The 17,271-nt window shown below is 57.0% G+C and overlaps 1 protein-coding gene across 11 annotated transcripts in view; it reads left to right on the forward strand.

Moving 5' to 3' along the window:
• TNXB (tenascin XB) overlaps positions 1-17,271 on the forward strand; it is a 56,333-nt gene that overhangs the window by 16,604 nt on the left and 22,458 nt on the right. For 8 of the 11 annotated variants that reach the window (XM_032340784.1, XM_032340788.1, XM_032340791.1 and 5 more), the window contains 12 exons: positions 438-594; positions 791-1,054; positions 1,867-2,607; positions 3,737-4,105; positions 5,155-5,448; positions 7,207-7,497; positions 7,848-8,126; positions 9,619-9,951; positions 12,768-13,070; positions 14,447-14,746; positions 16,150-16,437; positions 16,698-17,006. In XM_032340784.1, coding sequence (XP_032196675.1) covers positions 438-594; positions 791-1,054; positions 1,867-2,607; positions 3,737-4,105; positions 5,155-5,448; positions 7,207-7,497; positions 7,848-8,126; positions 9,619-9,951; positions 12,768-13,070; positions 14,447-14,746; positions 16,150-16,437; positions 16,698-17,006 — 3,928 coding nt within the window. The remainder of the gene's footprint in view (positions 1-437; positions 595-790; positions 1,055-1,866; positions 2,608-3,736; positions 4,106-5,154; positions 5,449-7,206; positions 7,498-7,847; positions 8,127-9,618; positions 9,952-12,767; positions 13,071-14,446; positions 14,747-16,149; positions 16,438-16,697; positions 17,007-17,271) is intronic. The other 3 variants (XM_032340789.1, XM_032340794.1, XM_032340793.1) reach the window with 3 other exon arrangements.

A 17,271-nucleotide genomic window follows, 5' to 3' on the forward strand; every position in this document is an offset into this window, starting at 1 on the left:
TGATGGGCAGATTCAGACAAACAGCTGATGAACCAGCTTAAAATGTAGCTCCTGTGAGAGGGGGCTGTGAGGTCACACTGACTGGGGGGTCGAATCCCTGCCACGTTCTTGGTGGTGGGGACCTTGGGCAAGTTACTTAATCCTTTTGTACCTCAGTTTCTTCATCTGTCCAATGGGAATAGCATGACCTCCTTCATAAGGTTCTTTTGAGGATTAAGTGAGTTCATATGTGTAAGTTGCCTAGTCCAGCATGTGGTAGATACTGAACGTTTTAGATGTTTTTGCTGCTACTGTCCATGCTCTCCCGCTGTATAGGAACCAGCTCCGCATAGCTCCATGTGGACAGCACCTGGAACTGGAGAGAGAAGACATAAGGGAGACTGGGTAGTAGGGGTGAGATAACGAGCCCTGATCCACTTGGTGCTCCTTTCTTGCAGACGGAGGGGGTGAGCCCCCCATTCACAGCACGGGTACCCAGCTCTGCCTCAGCCTATGACCAGAGAGGACTGGCGCCCGGTCAGGAGTACCAGGTCACAGTCCGTGCCCTTCGAGGGACTAGCTGGGGCCCTCCTGCCTCTAAGACCATCACCACCAGTGAGAGCTGGGGCTGTGGGCGGGGTGCTGGTTGGAGATCTGGATTTGAGGGTGGGTGGCTAGGAATCTGCCCCACCCCCGTCCCAACCCCAGGAAGGCAGAAGGGAGTGGTGGCGTGGGGACAGAGCTCTTAGAGGGAAAGCTGGTGACTGAGGACCTGACTCGCCCTGACCCCTCTTCTCTCTAATCTGGCTAGTGATTGATGGCCCACAAGACCTCCGGGTGGTGGCTGTGACACCAACCACACTGGAGCTCAGCTGGCTGCGACCCCAGGCAGAAGTGGACCGATTCGTGGTGTCCTATGTCAGCGCTGGCAACCAGAGGGTGCGGCTGGAAGTGCCCCCAGAGGCGGATGGGACAGTGCTGACTGACCTGATGCCAGGCGTGGAATATGTAGTGACTGTCACGGCAGAGCGGGGCCGGGCAGTAAGCTACCCGGCTTCTGTCAGAGCCAACACAGGTATGGCTGGCCAGGCTTAGCCAAGGTGCCGTTTCTCTGTACAGCCGCCCCTTCCTTGGGGGCCCATGTCTAGGGTTCACAGTCTCCTCTGAACGTGCCTTGGCAGGGTGTGTTGGAAAGCACCTGCTGGGGCCTTGCTGTGTGATGGCTGCCCTGGTACCTCAGGGGCTTGGAGTCCTGCAGGAAGGCTACGGGCTGGACCACAGGAGGAGCTGCCCCTGCCCCTCTGCCCCCAGAGAAGCAGGAAATAGGAGAGACTGTCTGACCCACCAGCTGGGGCAGCAGGCTCTTGAAACAGGCACTGGGACAGCCCTGTGTTCACGGTGGTGGTCAGCCCTTGTAGGGACTGGAGTCAGGCAGAGCAGAGATCGGCGTTGCTGGGCACTGTAGACTGGGGTTTGGGGAAGATAGGTCTCAGAGCAGTGATTTTCCACTAATCCTCAAGGTCTCTTAACAGATGGATATTTATTTTCTTTTCCTGTGACAGAGGGACGCCCACCTCGCAGTAGCTCACATTCTCTCCTCCCACTCCCCTTTCTCTCCTTCAGACACAGGGCCCCACCTGCTGGCTTTTCTCTTCTTTCTAGGGCACCAACAGTGGCGGGCTTGGAGGGCGAGCGGGGAGGGGCTCCCGGGACACTGACTCCTTTCTTTGGTTCTCTTTCCAGGTGGGGCTGGGGCACAGGCGAGAGGCCTCTGGCTCCCGCGGGGGGGGGGGGGGGGGGGGCCGCCGGGGGCCGGGGGGTGGGGCGGCCGGGGGGAGGGGCTGCTACTGACCTGCTCTCCCCTTCCCCCTTTTTTGCCCCCGGCAGCACCAGGCCACTACAGTTACCCGGAGGTGCGCCCCCCAGCCCCGTCCCCCAAGCCCCGTCCCCGGCCGGCTTCGGCCCCGCGCCCCGCACGCCCCGCTCGGCCCTCGCGGCCCGCAGAGGAGGGCGAGGAGGAGCCTGGGCCTGGGCCTAGCCTGCCGCAGCCCCCTCGGCGGGCGTGGGGCAACCTGACGGGCGAGCTGGGCCGCTTCCGCGGCACTGTGCAAGACCTGGAGCGCCACCTGAGGGCTCATGGCTACCCACTGCGAGCCAACCAGACCTACGCGTCCGTGGCGCGGCACATCCACGAGTACTTGCAGCGGCGTCGCGCTGCCGCCGCCCCCGTCGGCCCCCCTGCCCCCTCGCCCCGCCGCCCCCACCCCACCGCCAGCCCCGACCCCGGCACCTGGAAGCGGGACTCCAACCAGGGCATCTACGGCCTCTCGCCCGAAGGCGTCGACCGGGTGGCCGCGCCCCGCCACCCCAAGCCCGAGGTTCTGGGCAGTTCTGCCGACGGCTCACTACTGGTGTCCCTTGACGGGCTCCGCGGCCACTTCGAGCGCGTGGTGCTGCGCTGGCGGCCCCAGCCGCCGGCAGAGGGCCCTGGCGGGGAGCTGACCGTGCCGGGCACCACTCGCACCGTCAGCCTACCTGACCTCAGGTCCGGCACCACCTACCACGTGGAGGTCCACGGGGTGCGGGCAGGGCAGACCTCCAAGTCCTACGCCTTCATCACCACCACAGGTAGCATGGGCTGGGGCCACGGGATTACCCATCCCCTGCCCAGCCTCTCCTGCCATTGGAGTCTGCATCCAAGAGTGCCTCCCACCGCCTCACTGCTCAGACCACCACTCCACCCCCACCACACCTCTCGGTCCAGGCTCCAGGGGACCCCAGCACAAAGCATGCCCTCCTGTGTCTCTAGAAGCCGTCTCCACCCCAGGGGCCCGAGGGATACCCAGGGCCAAGGAGAGCTGGTCTTTAGCATTCCCCAGACACTTTGCGGGATTGCCATCCTGAGCATTGGAAGGGACTTTGGGGAAAGGAGGCGGGGATACGAAAACACACAGGAGCAGTGTGAGTGGGGCACCCAGTGAAACCAGCACTTCCCCACTCTGACTCACTGTGGTGAGGATGGCTGAAGGCTGTGGTCAGTGGTTACTGTTTTCCACAGTTTGGCCTTGACCTCAAAGGGACACATCAAAACTGTGTGGGGATGGCCTTGGAGCCATCAGGCAGCTTGTGTCTGTGAGAGGTGAAACCACTGCTTCTTGAGCTGCCTTTCCAGACCTCTTGGCTCACGTCATGCTTGTCTATTCCACAGGAACGATGCCGGGCTCAGGGGAGGGCTGCCCTAGGGAGGGTTGTGGATATATTTTCCCCCCACCAGGGCCCAGATGCCACCTGAGCTGGATGTACCCCCCCCAACACACACACACTCTCTCTCTTCCCTCTCTCTTCAGTACCCACTCTTCCCTTGCATCTGCCTTCCTTCCCTAACACCACATCTCCTCCTTTCTTCCAGGCTTCTCACTGCAGCACTAATGGAAGCCACGACCACCACCCTCTGGGGAGGGAATGTGCTTAGGGAGGGACATGGAAGTCTGTGGGGGCTGTGAGGGGAGGGATGGCCGGCTTTATTGCTTTTATTTATTGCCTGCAGGCCTGTCTGTTCAGAAATGTGGTTGACAGGGGTACTGAGAGGACTGGGTAGATCACTGGGAGGATGAGGTGGCCCAGAGAGTGGACTCAGAAGCAGAAGAGGGCAGGTCTGTAGGCTCTTAGAGGCTAGAAGGCAGAACCTGGGGGTTGGGATTTCCTTTCTCTCTCTCATTCTCAACCCTCCTGTTTTTCTCACCCTGCCCTTTTCCAGGGTCCTCTCCTTCAGGCCTCTTGGGAGCCACCGATGAGCCTCCTCCCTCGGGCCCTTCCACGACTCAAGGGGTCCAGGCCCCAGAACTGCAGCAGCGCCCCCAGGAGCTGGGGGAGTTGAGGGTGCTGGGCAGAGACAAGACAGGGAAGCTCCGCGTTGCTTGGACTGCTCAGCCTGACACATTTGCCCACTTCCAGCTCCGCCTTCGGGTGCCCGAGGGGCCAGGGGTGCATGAGGAACTACTGCCAGGGGACGTCCGCCAGGCTCTGGTGCCCTCACCCCCTCCTGGGGTCTCCTATGAGCTGTCACTTCGTGGGGTCCCCCCGGAGGGCGAGCCCTCTGCCCCTCTCATCTACCAAAGCATTATGGGTATATCCTTAACTCTGCTCAGCTCACTGTCCTGAGGATGGGGGAGGGGCTGGGCCATCAGGGCTTCAGAGGAGGGATGGGGACTGAAGGGTTGGGCTAGTGTTTGGGTTGGAATGGTAAGAGCAAGGAGAAAGAACGTTGGAGTTGAAGGTTCAGAGGAAAGAGGAACAGAGGGAGTCTTAGAAGAAGGATGTGGGGTGCGGGGCAGGGGAAAAGAGGATGGGAGGAGAAAAGTCAGAGGCTGGGACTGGGAGTCCAAGAGAGAGGCGGTAGGCTTCTGGCTTTCCACCTGCAGCTTTCTTTGCCCTGTATTCTCCCTAATTCCTGGTCACTAATAGATCTCTGCAGCTAGGTGTGGGAAGGCCTCCAGCCCTGAGGATACAGGCCTGTAGCCCCCTCTGTCCCTTCCCTTCCCCACAGCCCTGCCACCCCCACACTGGGTAGGCTAGGACAGTGGCCCCCCTGCCCTGGGAGGCTGGCCTGCGGTGGACAGTGCTCCATGGTTGCTCCAGCCCATTTCTGCTGGGGACGAAGGTTCCTTAGCGTAGGGCGCTCCCGGCCAGCAGGGCTTCAGAGATGGATGAGGTTGGTGGAAGCAGTGAAACACTCACTTGCCCTCCCGGTCTCTCTTTATGGGACTTGGGTCTCTGCTCTGCCTGCTCCTCCAGGTGAAACTCAGCACTAGGAGAGAGGGCGGTAGGGGAGAGAAAAGTCCAAGTGGGGGACGAAGAGTCTCCAGCTGCTCCAGAGCAGCAGTGAGGAAGCTCTGACTCAGGAACAACCTGGAGTGGGGGACCCAAAACTCCCCCAGAGCTCTTGATGTGGCGAGGGATGCTTGCAAGGGATGGGGAAGCTAGCACAAGGGAAGGGCCAAAGCTCTCACTGCAGAACAGAGGGCTGCTCATGGAGGCCTGGGGGGGAGGAAGTAGAGGCCTTGAGGGACAGAGATGTCCAGGAAGGAGGGACCCAGTAGGCTGAGGAGAGGGAAGGAGACCAGGGACAAGGCAGTGGTCGAGGCCGCCAGCTTTACTTTTGCCCCCACATTCTAGACAGGGATGGGGCGAAGCCTGGGAAGCCCTTGGCCCAGCCACGCCTGGGCGAGCTGATGGTGACTGACCCAACCTCCAACTCTCTGCTCCTGCACTGGACGGTCCCTGAGGGCGAGTTCGACTCCTTCGTGATCCAGTACAAGGACAGGGATGGGCCCCAGGTGGTACCTGTGGAGGGATCCCAGCGCTCAGCCCGCATCACTAACCTGGACGTCGGCCGCAAGTACAAATTTGTGCTATATGGGCTCCTGGGCAAGAAGAGACATGGGCCCCTGGTGGCTGAAGCCAAGATCTGTGAGTGAGAGCAGTCACACCCACCCCTACCCCTGGCCCCTGTTTGGTCGTGAGGGAGGTCTTCCCAGTGCTTTGGGAACTCCAGGAAGGCTCCCTGGAGGCCGTGGTGCCTGAGATGAATCCTGAAGGAAAAGCAGTGGTAGGTCCAGCAGAGGGGTTGAGGAGGGTGGTGCAGACAGAGGGAGACATGGAGAGTGAGGCAGGAGCGAGTGTGGCCCTGGAGGAGAATCCGTCTATTTCCTCTGGATGGAGAGCAGGACTCCTGGGGAGCAGAAGGGACGGGGCTTGTGTGTGTCTGACTGAAGAGCTTGGAGCTGCTGTGAGGGTCCCGGCCGGTGTGGGGTGGGCTCTGAAGGGTTTTAAGTGGGAATGATGTGACTTGCTACTTATCTTACAAATAACAAGGGGGCTGCTATAAAGAATTGCTGGAGAAATGAGTTAAGAGCCAGCAAGAAATGATGCGGGTCTGCCTGGGATGGAGGCTTGTGGGAGGTGAAGGACAATGAGGCTGGGTGTGGGAGGTGAAAGACAACGAGGAGGCCCAGGCACTCCGGTGTTCCTAGAGCAGACAGTCCCTTGTGCTGAGGTGAGGAACAGTGGAGGTGAGGACCAGCACAGCTTGGGACACTTCGATAAACCTCTTCGGAGCATTTGTTAACAAGATGTTCTAAGTGTGTCAACACACTTAGTGGCTGTAGCAGCCCCGTGAGGCAAGCCCATTTATAGATGAGGAGAGTCAAGGCACAGAGAGGGAGAAAATGGCGGGGCCGCGGCGGGGATCACTGCTGCCCTCACAGGTCTGGAGAGCAGAGAGGAGGCCTGAAGAGTGGGCATGGGGGGACAGGAGACAGGGTGATGGCATGGGGGAAGCAGAGATAGTGGCTAGCACTCAGGGCGTGGGCAGAGGAAGAGGAGTCTACAGGGCAGCCCGAGGGGGTGACTCGTGGAGAGGGGCACAGCCAGGGAGAGCAGTGTCCCAGATGCCAAAATGAAGGGCTTGGTCAGATTCCATAGGAGTGATTCAGAGCTACAGAGCGTCCACAGCACTTAGCAGTGGCGAGGTCGCTGCTGGCCCTGGTGAGAGCAGCCAGTGGAGGGTGGCGCTCAATGGAGAGTCTGATGGAGGTGAGGACATGGCTACAACCAGTGTAGATGGCTCTTTCTGGAATCTGGGTTGGGACTAGAGAGCAAGGAGGGAGGCTGGAGGGAGCTAGCAGCCAAAGAGAGGAGCTCCTAAAAATGCCCGTCGCTCAGTGGGGGGTAATGAAGGGTTGGTGGTGCAGGGTGGGAAAGAAGGAGATGGGGCCCCAGCACAGGTGTGGGAGGCTCTCCCACATTCAAAAGCTGCAGAGATGGTGCTTCCCTCTCTTGGAGGAGAAACCAGCTAGTAGTTAGCACTGGAAGCAGTAGAGATTGTTCTGGGAGACTTCCCTGGCTATGGAGACACAGAGGGAGATGGCTGGGCTCCCTTCTCTCTGAAGCGCCTCACTAGGGTGCAGATAGGGCCACACTAGTCCATGTGGCACGTCTGTGCCATTTAGAAGAAGGCACCTTGCCTTAGGTGAGCATAACTCTGTGCCAGGGCACACAGCTTCGCAAGCAGAGGCTGGCTGGATTTCAGTCCCTTAGTGCTCCCTCAATCATGCACCTTTGTGCAGTGAACAGCCTGCACAACCTCACACAGCATCCCTCTGTGGGAGACGGAGTACCCCTCTTTCTTTGACCTGTGTTCCTCCTTTCTCTCTACCTCTCTCCCAGTGCCTCAGAGTGATCCTAGCCCAGCGACTCCACCCCGCCTCGGCAAGCTGTGGGTGACAGATCCCACCCCAGACTCACTGCGCCTCTCCTGGACTGTCCCTGAAGGCCAGTTTGACTCTTTCGTAGTTCAATACAGGAATAGGGATGGACAGCCCCAAGTGATGCCTGTGGAAGGGCCCGAGCGCTCGGTCATTGTCTCCTCGCTGGACCCTAACCACAAGTACAGATTCACTCTGTTTGGGGTTGCCAACAAGAAGCGTCATGGCCCCCTCACAGCCGATGGGACCACTGGTGAGTGGTGATAACCTGTGCCCCCATGGGACCCCTCCAAACCTTCCCCACACTTGACCTCAGCCAGGAACCAGGTGGGGCTTCCCAGTGTGATGGCTGACTCTGAATCCTGGCCCCACTCCCAGGCTGAGGGAGAGCCAGCCTCCCCCGTCCTGCTGGGTCCCTTCCATCCCATTCAGCTGCTCCCCAAGGCCCAGAGGATGTGTCATACCCTGACTGTGCCAGACTTCCCAGGAGTTCAGCACTTCTAATTAATGCTAGTAGTGACCCCCAGGTATGACGACCCATCCAAACCCCAAACCCCAACCTGGGGCTGCCAGCACAGCCCTCACTGAATCCTCTTATTTCAGCCTCAGAGTCCCCAGTGCAGCCCCTGCTGGGGGAGCTGTCAGTGACTCAGGCAAACCCAGACTCCCTGCGCCTGGCCTGGACCGTGCCCCAGGGCTCCTTTGACTCCTTCGTGGTCCAGTACAAGGATGCACAGGGCCAGCCCCAGGTGGTGCCCGTCAGGGGGGATGAGAACGAGGTCACCATCCCGGGCCTGGAGCCCCACCGGAAATATAAGATGAACCTCTACGGGCTTCATGGCAGGCAGCGTGTGGGACCTGTGTCCGTGGTGGCCACCACAGGTGAGTCAGGGCCACCCAGGCATCCCTCTGAGCAGGACCCTGCCTGCGGACCCCTTCAGACCTCCCTCCACCTTCTCCTTCTGGGCTCCAATCCTTCCAAGTGCCCCACATCCCAGGACCTCTCATCCAGCCACCAGCCCCTAGCCTTTTTCTCGGCTCTGCTTCTCCATCTCCAAGAATAGGTCCCATTTTCTCCCACCCTGAACACCTGGAGCACCTCGACCCTGGCCTGGCTGGGGTGGTTGTCATTTCCGGCTCCCACAACCAGCTGCCCGCACCCTCCCACCATTGCTGCTCGGCTCCGTGCCAGCAGATCAAAGGCACAAGAGTCCCTCGTTTCCCCCAGCTTCTTTCTGGCATGAAGACACCTTATCCAGGACCCTCAGATCCCTAACTCTCAGCCAGCCGGGAGCAGGGCAAAGGGTCCCCTTTCATTCCGCCCACTGGCTCTCATTCCTCCACCTTTCAGCCTTCCCCGGTCAGCATCGTTTTCGTGGTTGTGTAGCCTCGTGGTTGGGAGCTCAGGCTCTGGATCCCACTGCCTGTATTTGAAGCCTAGCTCTGCCATTTGCGACCTGTGGGACCTTGTGTAAATTACTGAACATCTCTGAGTTCAGCTTCCTCATCTGTCCAATGAGGATAATGGTATATGCTTCACAGGGTCATTAGAATTAAATCAGTGTACAAGCATACATGCTTAGAATAGCACCTGACACATCAAAGCTGCTATTCAGGAGTGAACTGTTATTTTCCCCTGATTTTCTCCCTGCCCAGTATCCTTTTCTTCTCATCTCCCTACTTTGTCCAGCCTTGCCTGCTCCCTCCTCGATCTCCTGTGCCCTTGGTGGTACTCCATGGACCAGGGAGTGGGTCACAGAAGCCAGTCTCCCTTCTCCATGGAAGTTCAGTGAAGACTGAGTTGCCAGATGTTGGACAGGTGCCCCTGGGGCTGTGGTTCTAGATGCAGCCAGGGAAGGGCACGGCTCTCCCCAGCCCCTTCATCCCCACATCTTTCTCCCACCCTTGTCTGAAGTGGAAGGAGGGACAGGGCTGCCTGAGGAGGACTTAGCCAGGGCACATTCTGTCTGGTGTCCTGTTAAGTGGAGTGGGGCTGCTGAAAAACCCTGTGGGGGTGCTGGAGCCAAAAGGGAGGAAGGCAGATGGGAAGAGGCCTTATGGCCCCCTTGATTGCCAGAGGTCAGCACTGTCTATGGATGCAGTAGAAAATTCCTCAGGATTTCCTCTGTTCCCATCTCAGCTCCTTTCTCAGACGTGAGCCCAACCTAACAGAAGCCAGCAATATAATCCTTCCAGCAGTACTGACAGGGGCCAGGGGCCTGTCCCAGCATCCTGAGTTACTGAATGGCTAATACAAAGGCTACCGAACCCCAAAGACTACAGCTTGAGGACTTTGCTGAATGTACTTTATTGTCATAATCAACTAACAAAGCAAGTCACACTGCAAGCCTGTATCCCCTATGTATTCTCTCAGCCCCCCAGGACCTTGTGGAAGAGACGCCTAGCCCCACAGAACCCAGCACGGAGGCCCCGGAGCCCATCGAGGAGCCCCTCCTGGGGGAGCTGACAGTGACAGGATCCTCTCCAGACTCGCTGAGCCTCTCCTGGACCGTCCCCCAGGGCCACTTCGACTCCTTCACTGTCCAGTACAAGGACGGGGACGGGCGGCCCCAGGTGGTGCGTGTCAGGGGTGATGCGAACGAGGTCACCATCGGGGGCCTGGAGCCGGGGCACAGGTACAAGATGCACCTGTATGGCCTGCACGAGGGGCAGCGCCAGGGCCCAGTGTCCACCGTGGGCATCACCGGTGAGTGTGGAAGGAGCCTGCCTCCTTCTCCTCCCCTCAGTGGCCCCCAGCTTCCCCAAGGCCATGGCTCTCCCTTGCTGCAGTGGTAGCATGACCACCCCCCATTGCTTGGGGGACACCCAGACAGAGCAGTTCACTGGGGACCAGGCTATAGCCAGCTTTGTGACCTTGAACAATTTTAAACTTTCTATGCCTCTGTTTCCTCAGGTGCAAAAAGAGGATAGTAACAGGCATCCTGCAGAACTGTAGTGGGGCTTAAATGAGTTAACAGACAGGAAGCACTAAGAAAGGATCAGGTGCAGAACACACATGCTGTTGGTGTAGCTATAAGGAGGATTATAATTGACCTTGGTCTGGGTCTGCTCTGCCCCCTGTGGCTCGTTCCGCAGCTTAGCTAATCAGATGAGCATGAGACATTAGTCTGTTTGTCAGTGCAGCTGGAAAGTTTCTTTACGGATCATCCAGTGAGTGACTTTATAGCAAAAAGGGACATCCCTTCCATCTCCTCTCGAGCACCACAAAGGACCCAGCCCAGGATCTTCTCTCCAGAGTTTCAGCACCAGGGGCCAGAACCGTGGCAGGCCTCTGGGACTTGGGACTCTCTTGCTGACCTGCCCAGCTTGGCTATAGCAAGGAGTGTCAGTCTCTTTTCCCTTTGCTCAAAGACACCCTTTTTCAAAAACATCTTTTACTATAAGGGGAAAGATTAAAAACTTAAAAGCAGAGAAATGGGTTTTCAGAACATGGTTCTTGTACTTCCACAAAGCCCAACCTCACAGTGACTTGGCTGGTTTAATTTCCAGAACCTTCTACTCATTTCTTTTCATTCTTCAAGTAGCTCTGAGAATAAGGAGAAGGGAAAGCCACCCTGAGTTACTGTCCTGTGGGCCCAAAGAAGCAGGGTGGGAGGCTCATGCCAAGCCCAGATATGCTGCCAAGGATTCTTTTCAGGTGCCCCTCTGTCTGCAGCCTTTCCCAGGTGGCTACACTGTGCTCTGTGAGGCCCTGGCCCTGGAAAATGGAGATCAGATATTTGACAGACTGAGTTCTGTTTATGGCTCCCCTGGTTCTCAGCTTCGTGATGGAGCATGACGTTCATTGTCAGAGCAGGAAGGTGATGGGTTGCTAGAGCCTGCTGAGCTGTCCAGGGGGCTGTGCCCGGCCCATGGCAAGTGCTCTACCACTGCCAGGATGAGAGGCCAGTTAGAAACATTTCTAATAAGAAAAAGATGTCCAGTGCAGCCTGGGGAGCACCATGTTCGTGGGTAGTGGTAGTTCCACCTTTTTCCAGTTAAGACAAGCCACAACAGTCAGGCTCGTTTGATGGTGATAGACCATTTCTCTTCCTCATGGGAAGACGTACAGACATGGCAGAAGTGAGCCAGAAGTGGATGGGACAGGAGGGATCAGAGCTGCAAGGAACATGAAACACTGCCAGGCCTGCTACCTGGTCCCTAGTGTTAGATGTTAGATGTTAGATGCTTGCTAACATGGCGGCCACTCCTAGTGGCCTTCAGCTGCCTTCATCCCTGCCCTCCCCATGTAGACTCAGTTGTCTTTCTGAGGCCTCCCAAACAGGTTTTCCTCTGCTTGGAGCCTGAGTTCATCCTCCCACAGAAGCCAGAGAAAGCAGCTCTTGGAAGCCATCCGCCCCCGCCACCTCCTCCACTGTCTTACTTCTGGGGACCACCTTCCATGTTTGGTCACTATTAAGGAGTGCCCCCCAGACTTAGCTGATTCTTGCACGGTGGGGCCCACTGGGTCCCGAGCGGGGCCTTTCCCAGCCAAGTCATGCAGACCACTCATGAGTTTAACAAATGTTTGTGGAGCACCCACTATGTGCTGGGCAACAGGGACACAGCAGTAAGCAAGGCAAAGCACCCCCGCTGGGAGCTCATGTTCTAGTAGAGGGAAACAAACTCCAGACTGCCCATATCTGTCTGTGGTACCGTCTGTGACAGTGATGAGCCCTGGAGAAAAGTCCAGCAGGTGAGATGGTGAATGGGTGGGAAGGAGGTGGGAAAGGGCTTCCCTGCGGTTAGAGCAGAGGGAGGGACAGGACAAGGCACGTGCACTTTTGGGAAGAATATCCCGGGCAGAAGAAAGTGCCCCGACCCTCTGTGGATAAGCCAGAAAGGTCTGGAATGGAGAGCAGCTATGTGAGAGGTGATCGTGGGACCTCAGAGATCATTGTAAGGACTTGGTTTTTGCCCTGAGTGAGATGGAAGTCATTGTGGGAACAGGCTCTGACTAATGGGTCAACAGGGATCAGAGGCAGGGGGAGGGTGGAGGAGGGAGAGGATTTAGGAGACCCATGTAACCCAGTGGGACTAGTGGTGCTTGGAGATGGTAGCAGTGGAGTGGAGTTAGCAAGGGGGATTGGCTTCTGAAGGTCCTGCCAACAGACCTTCCTCGCCGGCTAGGTTTAGAGTATGGGGGGACTCGGGGACAACACCCAGGATGAAGTGGTGGCTTTGCTGGGGTAGGGAGGTCATGACCAAGCAGGTGGGGGGGGGCAGTCCATGAGCTTGCTTTTGGACTTCATGAGTTTGAGACACAGACCAGGCACCCAAGGAAGATGCGAGTCTGCAGGTCCTGGGGTAGGGGACTTGGAGCCAGTGACCTACACCCCTCCCCAACCCCAGCACAACTTCAGGTCCTGGCGGGAACTTAGTGAGGGCTTGTGGCCAGACAGATGTCGCCAATCAGTGTAGTTCTACATCAGGACAAGCTCGTGGATGCCACAAAAACAGACAAAATTACTAACAAGGGAGAGAGGAGCTTTTCCTAACAGCCTTCCACTGTCTCTGTCTCAGCTCCACACCCAGAAGAGACCCCAGCCACAGAGCCACCCCTGGAGCCACGCCTGGGGGAGCTGACAGTGACCGATGTGACCCCCAGCTCCGTGGGCCTTGCATGGACAGTCCCCGAGGGCCAGTTTGACTCCTTTGTGGTCCAGTACAAGGGCAGGGATGGGCAGCCCCAGGTGGTGCCTGTGACCGCAGACCAGCGCAAGGTCACCATCCCTGGCCTGGAGCCTGCACGCAAGTACAGGATGAACGTCTATGGGCTACATGATGGGCAGCACATGGGCCCCCTCTCTGTAGTAGCTGTGACCGGTGAGTGAGCAGGGGTGAGGCAGCTCGCATCCCTGGCTACCCAGAATCCCCCATCCCACAAACCCTCTCTCAGGTTCTGCCTTGCAGGCCTCCATAGGTCCTTCCTGAGGTCACAGGCACAGTAGTCTGTTCCTTGACTCCTTGGCCTCTTCCCTAGGCTAGAACCTTCCTGTTCTCCAGTCCCTCTCCATTTTGCCTTCTCCCTCAGGCAAGAATGTCTTGCTTCCATCTGACCTAAATCTGACTCTGTCTGTCTTCCCTAATTGTCCACAGCTGTTCCCTTCCTTTCTCTCAAAACCCTGCTGTGACTTGGCCACAGCCAACAACTTCCCCTGATGTTCTTTTTCTGTTGGGCTTCTCTTCTCAGAAGCCCTTAGTGCCCCAAGTGCTATAGCCTTCCTTTCTCCTGGAAGTGGCCCTTGCTGTTGGGTCCCTGGGGACAGGGTGCTGCCATTTTTCTACCACGGTGTCTGATGAAACCCATGGACCCCTCTCAAAGCAGGGCTTTAAATTCTATAACATAGGGGTGCCTGGGTGGCTCAGTCATTAAGCGTCTGCCTTCAGCTCAGGTCATGATCCCAGGGTCCTGGGATGTAGTTCCGCATTGGCCTCTCTCCTCAGTGGGAAGCCTGCTTCTCCCTCTCCCACTCCCCCTGCTTGTGTTCCCTCTCTTGCTGTGTCTGTCTCTCCCAAATAAATAAAGAAAATCTTTTTTTAAAAAATCTATACCATAGGGGCGCCTGGGTGGCTCAGTGGGTTAAGCCACTGCCTTCGGCTCAGGTCATGATCTCAGGGTCCTGGGATCGAGTCCCACATCGGGCTCTCTGCTCAGCGGGGAGCCTGCTTCCCTCTCTCTCTCTCTGCCTGCCTCTCTGACTACTTGTGATTTCTCTCTGTCAAATAAATAAATAAAATCTTTAAAAAAAAAAAAAAAAAAAAAAAAAAATCTATACCATAAATGCATAAGGTTAGAGAGGAAACCAGTTATATTGGTGTTCAATTATCAAAATATTTTAAATTCAAATTTATGACTTAGTAATACAGGAACTCTTTATCAGTTCATTAAATAATAAGTCTTGGGGCATGTGTCATAACCTACCCACATTTCAAAGGAGGGAAGAGTTTAAACAGTACTTTGAAGTCTGCACAGTTATTCTAAGATGATATGAACACAGTCCTAGGTATGCTGACACCACAGTGAGCACCAGAGGAAGTGCTACATTTCAGTGAGAGGTCAGGGAAAATATCGATGTGACTGTGTCTCATCTAGCTCAAGGACCCTTTAGGCCCTGGGAGCCCAGGAGCCCTTCAGGGTTGGGGACAGGCATTCTCCTGCCCAAGGTCTCAGCCACGTTATGTGTTTTTCTGGATTCTAGCTCCCCTCCCCACAGCCCCAGCCACAGAGTCCCCCCAGGAGCCACAGCTGGGGGAGCTGACAGTGTTAGACATGACCCCAGACTCCGTGACCCTCTCTTGGACGGTCCCCAACGGTGAATTCGACTCCTTCATGGTCCAGTACAAGGACAGGGATGGGCAGCCCCATGTGGTGCCTGTGGCCGCAGACCAGCGTGAGGTCACCGTCCCCGGCCTGGAGCCCGGCCGGAAGTACAAGTTCCTGCTCTATGGGCTTCAGGATGGCAAGAGACACAGCCCAGTCTCTGTAGAGGCAAAAACAGGTGAGAGGCCCCCAATCCCCCAGCAGTCTGCCCACCCTCTTCACAGTGCCTAGTCTCTCTCCTTCTGCTTGTCTTCCCTGTGTCCACCTCTTCTGTTTTGTTTAAAAAGCCATACTGCCGGGGCGCCTGGGTGGCTCAGTGGTTAAGCCTCTGCCTTCTGCTCAGGTCATGATCCCAGGGGAGCCTGCTTCCCTTCCTCTCTCTCTCTCTGCCTGCCTCTCTGCCTACTTGTCATCTCTGTCTGTCAAATAAATAAATAAAATCTTAAAAAAAAAAAAAAAGCCATACTGCCGACCCCGGTTCAGGGCAAATGAGAACCAGGGAAAACAGGGCCAGGTCCTGGGTCTGTGCTTCACTGACTTTTTCTCTCTTCTCATAATTTTCACTGCTGTTGAATGGGGGAAGTCCCTTAGGACCCTTCCTGGAAGGTGGGACATGGGAGACTGGGAGTGCTGGGGGAGGCCCAAGGGAGTCAGGAGCCCTTTCCACCTGCTGGGCCTTGCAGCCCTCAGCCTTGTGCAGCCCTCACCTCCTGAGAGTTTTGCCATCACCCTCTTTCTTATCCTACTGGCTCAGGCCCATCGGGTCCCCTCTTTGCCTTCCCTAGAGGGCCCTTTTCCTCCTGTGCCCTCTTCCCAGGGCCTCAAAAACTGGGAAGCAGAGGAGCCCAGGGCTGGAGGCCCAGCCAGGCCCATTCGGGCCCAGCCCAGCTGTGCCCCTTTCCTGGGTTTCAGTCCAGGCCCTCCCCTGCCCCTGGGGGCTCCCTGATGCCAGAAAACTCTAGCAATAACAATGCTGTCAGCGTCCTCACTGGCCAAGAAGGCAGCAGGCCAGCTCCTTCTCAGGCCTCAGGATGGCTTCGGGGCAGACACCAGATCCTTTCTCCATGTGAGCTCCCCTCCTTCTCCCCCCTCCCCACACCAAGTAGACAGTCCCTACTCCTCCACCAGGCCCTAAGAGGGCCACCTCCAACATAACATCCTCCTTTCTCATCTGCTGTGTATACTTGTCAGGGATCCTGTCCCCCCTCCGATGTTCTTAGGACCTCAGATTTCCCCAGGGGCCAGGCAAATCACAATGAGTAGGCTCCTTGGTAAAAGGAAATAAGTAAATCAAGCTGTATCCTGATAGGAGCATAGTCTCTAAGAAGTGGGAAGACTGGACGGCAGGAGGAATAAGATAAGCAGGAAGCTAGCGATTCTTTTTTCCCCAGAGATGTCCCGTTGGCTAAGTGGAGGGAGGCATGGGCCAGTTGGGGATGGTGGCAGAGATGGGAGAGTGATGGAAATATTTTGGGAAGCACTGATCATTTGGGCAGCCCTGGGTTTTTCCAACTCTAGTGGGAAGCAGTCAAAGAGTCATTCTGGAAAAAAATAAACACAAGAATCTTTCCTCTCCATCAGCTGCCCAAGGTGACGTCAGCCTCAAGGCCCACCCCCGCCTGGGGGAGCTGTGGGTGACAGATCCCACCCTGGACTCATTACACCTCTCCTGGACTGTGCCCGAGGGCCATTTTGACTCCTTTGTGGTCCAGTTCAAGGACAGAGATGGGCCCCACATGGTGCCCGTGGAAGGCCACGAGCGCTCGGTCACCGTCACCCCTCTGGACCCTGGTCGCAAGTACAGATTCCTCCTTTATGGGCTCCTGGGCAAGAAGCGCCATGGTCCCCTCACTGCTGAAGGCACCACAGGTGAGGGCATCCCTGCAGGGCCAACCTCTTCTCCTGGAGCTCCCCTGGGGATGGCAGCTGTACCCGGCCGGGCCAGGGAAGAGGGTGGTCACTTGTGCTGGCGTCCATCACAGCACTTACTCTCCTCACACAGTCCCATAACACTAGCCCTATAGGACTCAGCTATGGCAAAGCCCTGCCCCTAGACCTCTCAGCCCTGCCCTTTGAGATCACCCACTACCAGAAACAGCTCAGCCGCCTTCTCTCTGTCTCCCTCTCAGAGCCCAGGAGTGGTGTGGACGATGGTAGAACAAGGCACCCCCCAAAGCCCCATCTCGGGGAAGAGCTACAGGTGACCAGCGTGACACCAGACTCTGTGAGCCTCGCGTGGATGGTCCCTGAGGGCCACTTTGACTCCTTTGTGGTCCAGTACAAGGACAGGGACGGGCAGCCCCAGGTGGTCCCTGTGGAGGGCAGCCTCAGGGAGGTCAGCGTCTCTGGCCTGGACCCAGCCCGCAGGTATAAGCTGCTGCTGTACGGGCTGCACCAGGGCAAGCGTGTGGGTCCCATCTCTACCATCGCCTTGACTGGTGAGTGAGGCTGTGGCCGGAAGTCGCTGCCCCGCCTTCCGGCTTCAGCTCTCCTGGTCTGACCGAGCCAGGGGGGTTCTGAACTGCTTATTTCCGTTCTTTTAGGGGAAGGGATAGCCTTATTGAGGCATAATTCACATACAATTTTATATGAACAATGAGTTTTTGGTAAATATGTAAGTCATGAAACCATTACCACGATTGAGATACAAAAGATTTCTGTTTCTGGTTCCCAGAACCCATTTCCCCATGCCCCTTTGCCATC

This window comes from Mustela erminea, chromosome 4, assembly GCF_009829155.1.
Source record: "Mustela erminea isolate mMusErm1 chromosome 4, mMusErm1.Pri, whole genome shotgun sequence".
Classification (NCBI taxonomy): Eukaryota; Metazoa; Chordata; class Mammalia; order Carnivora; family Mustelidae; genus Mustela; species Mustela erminea.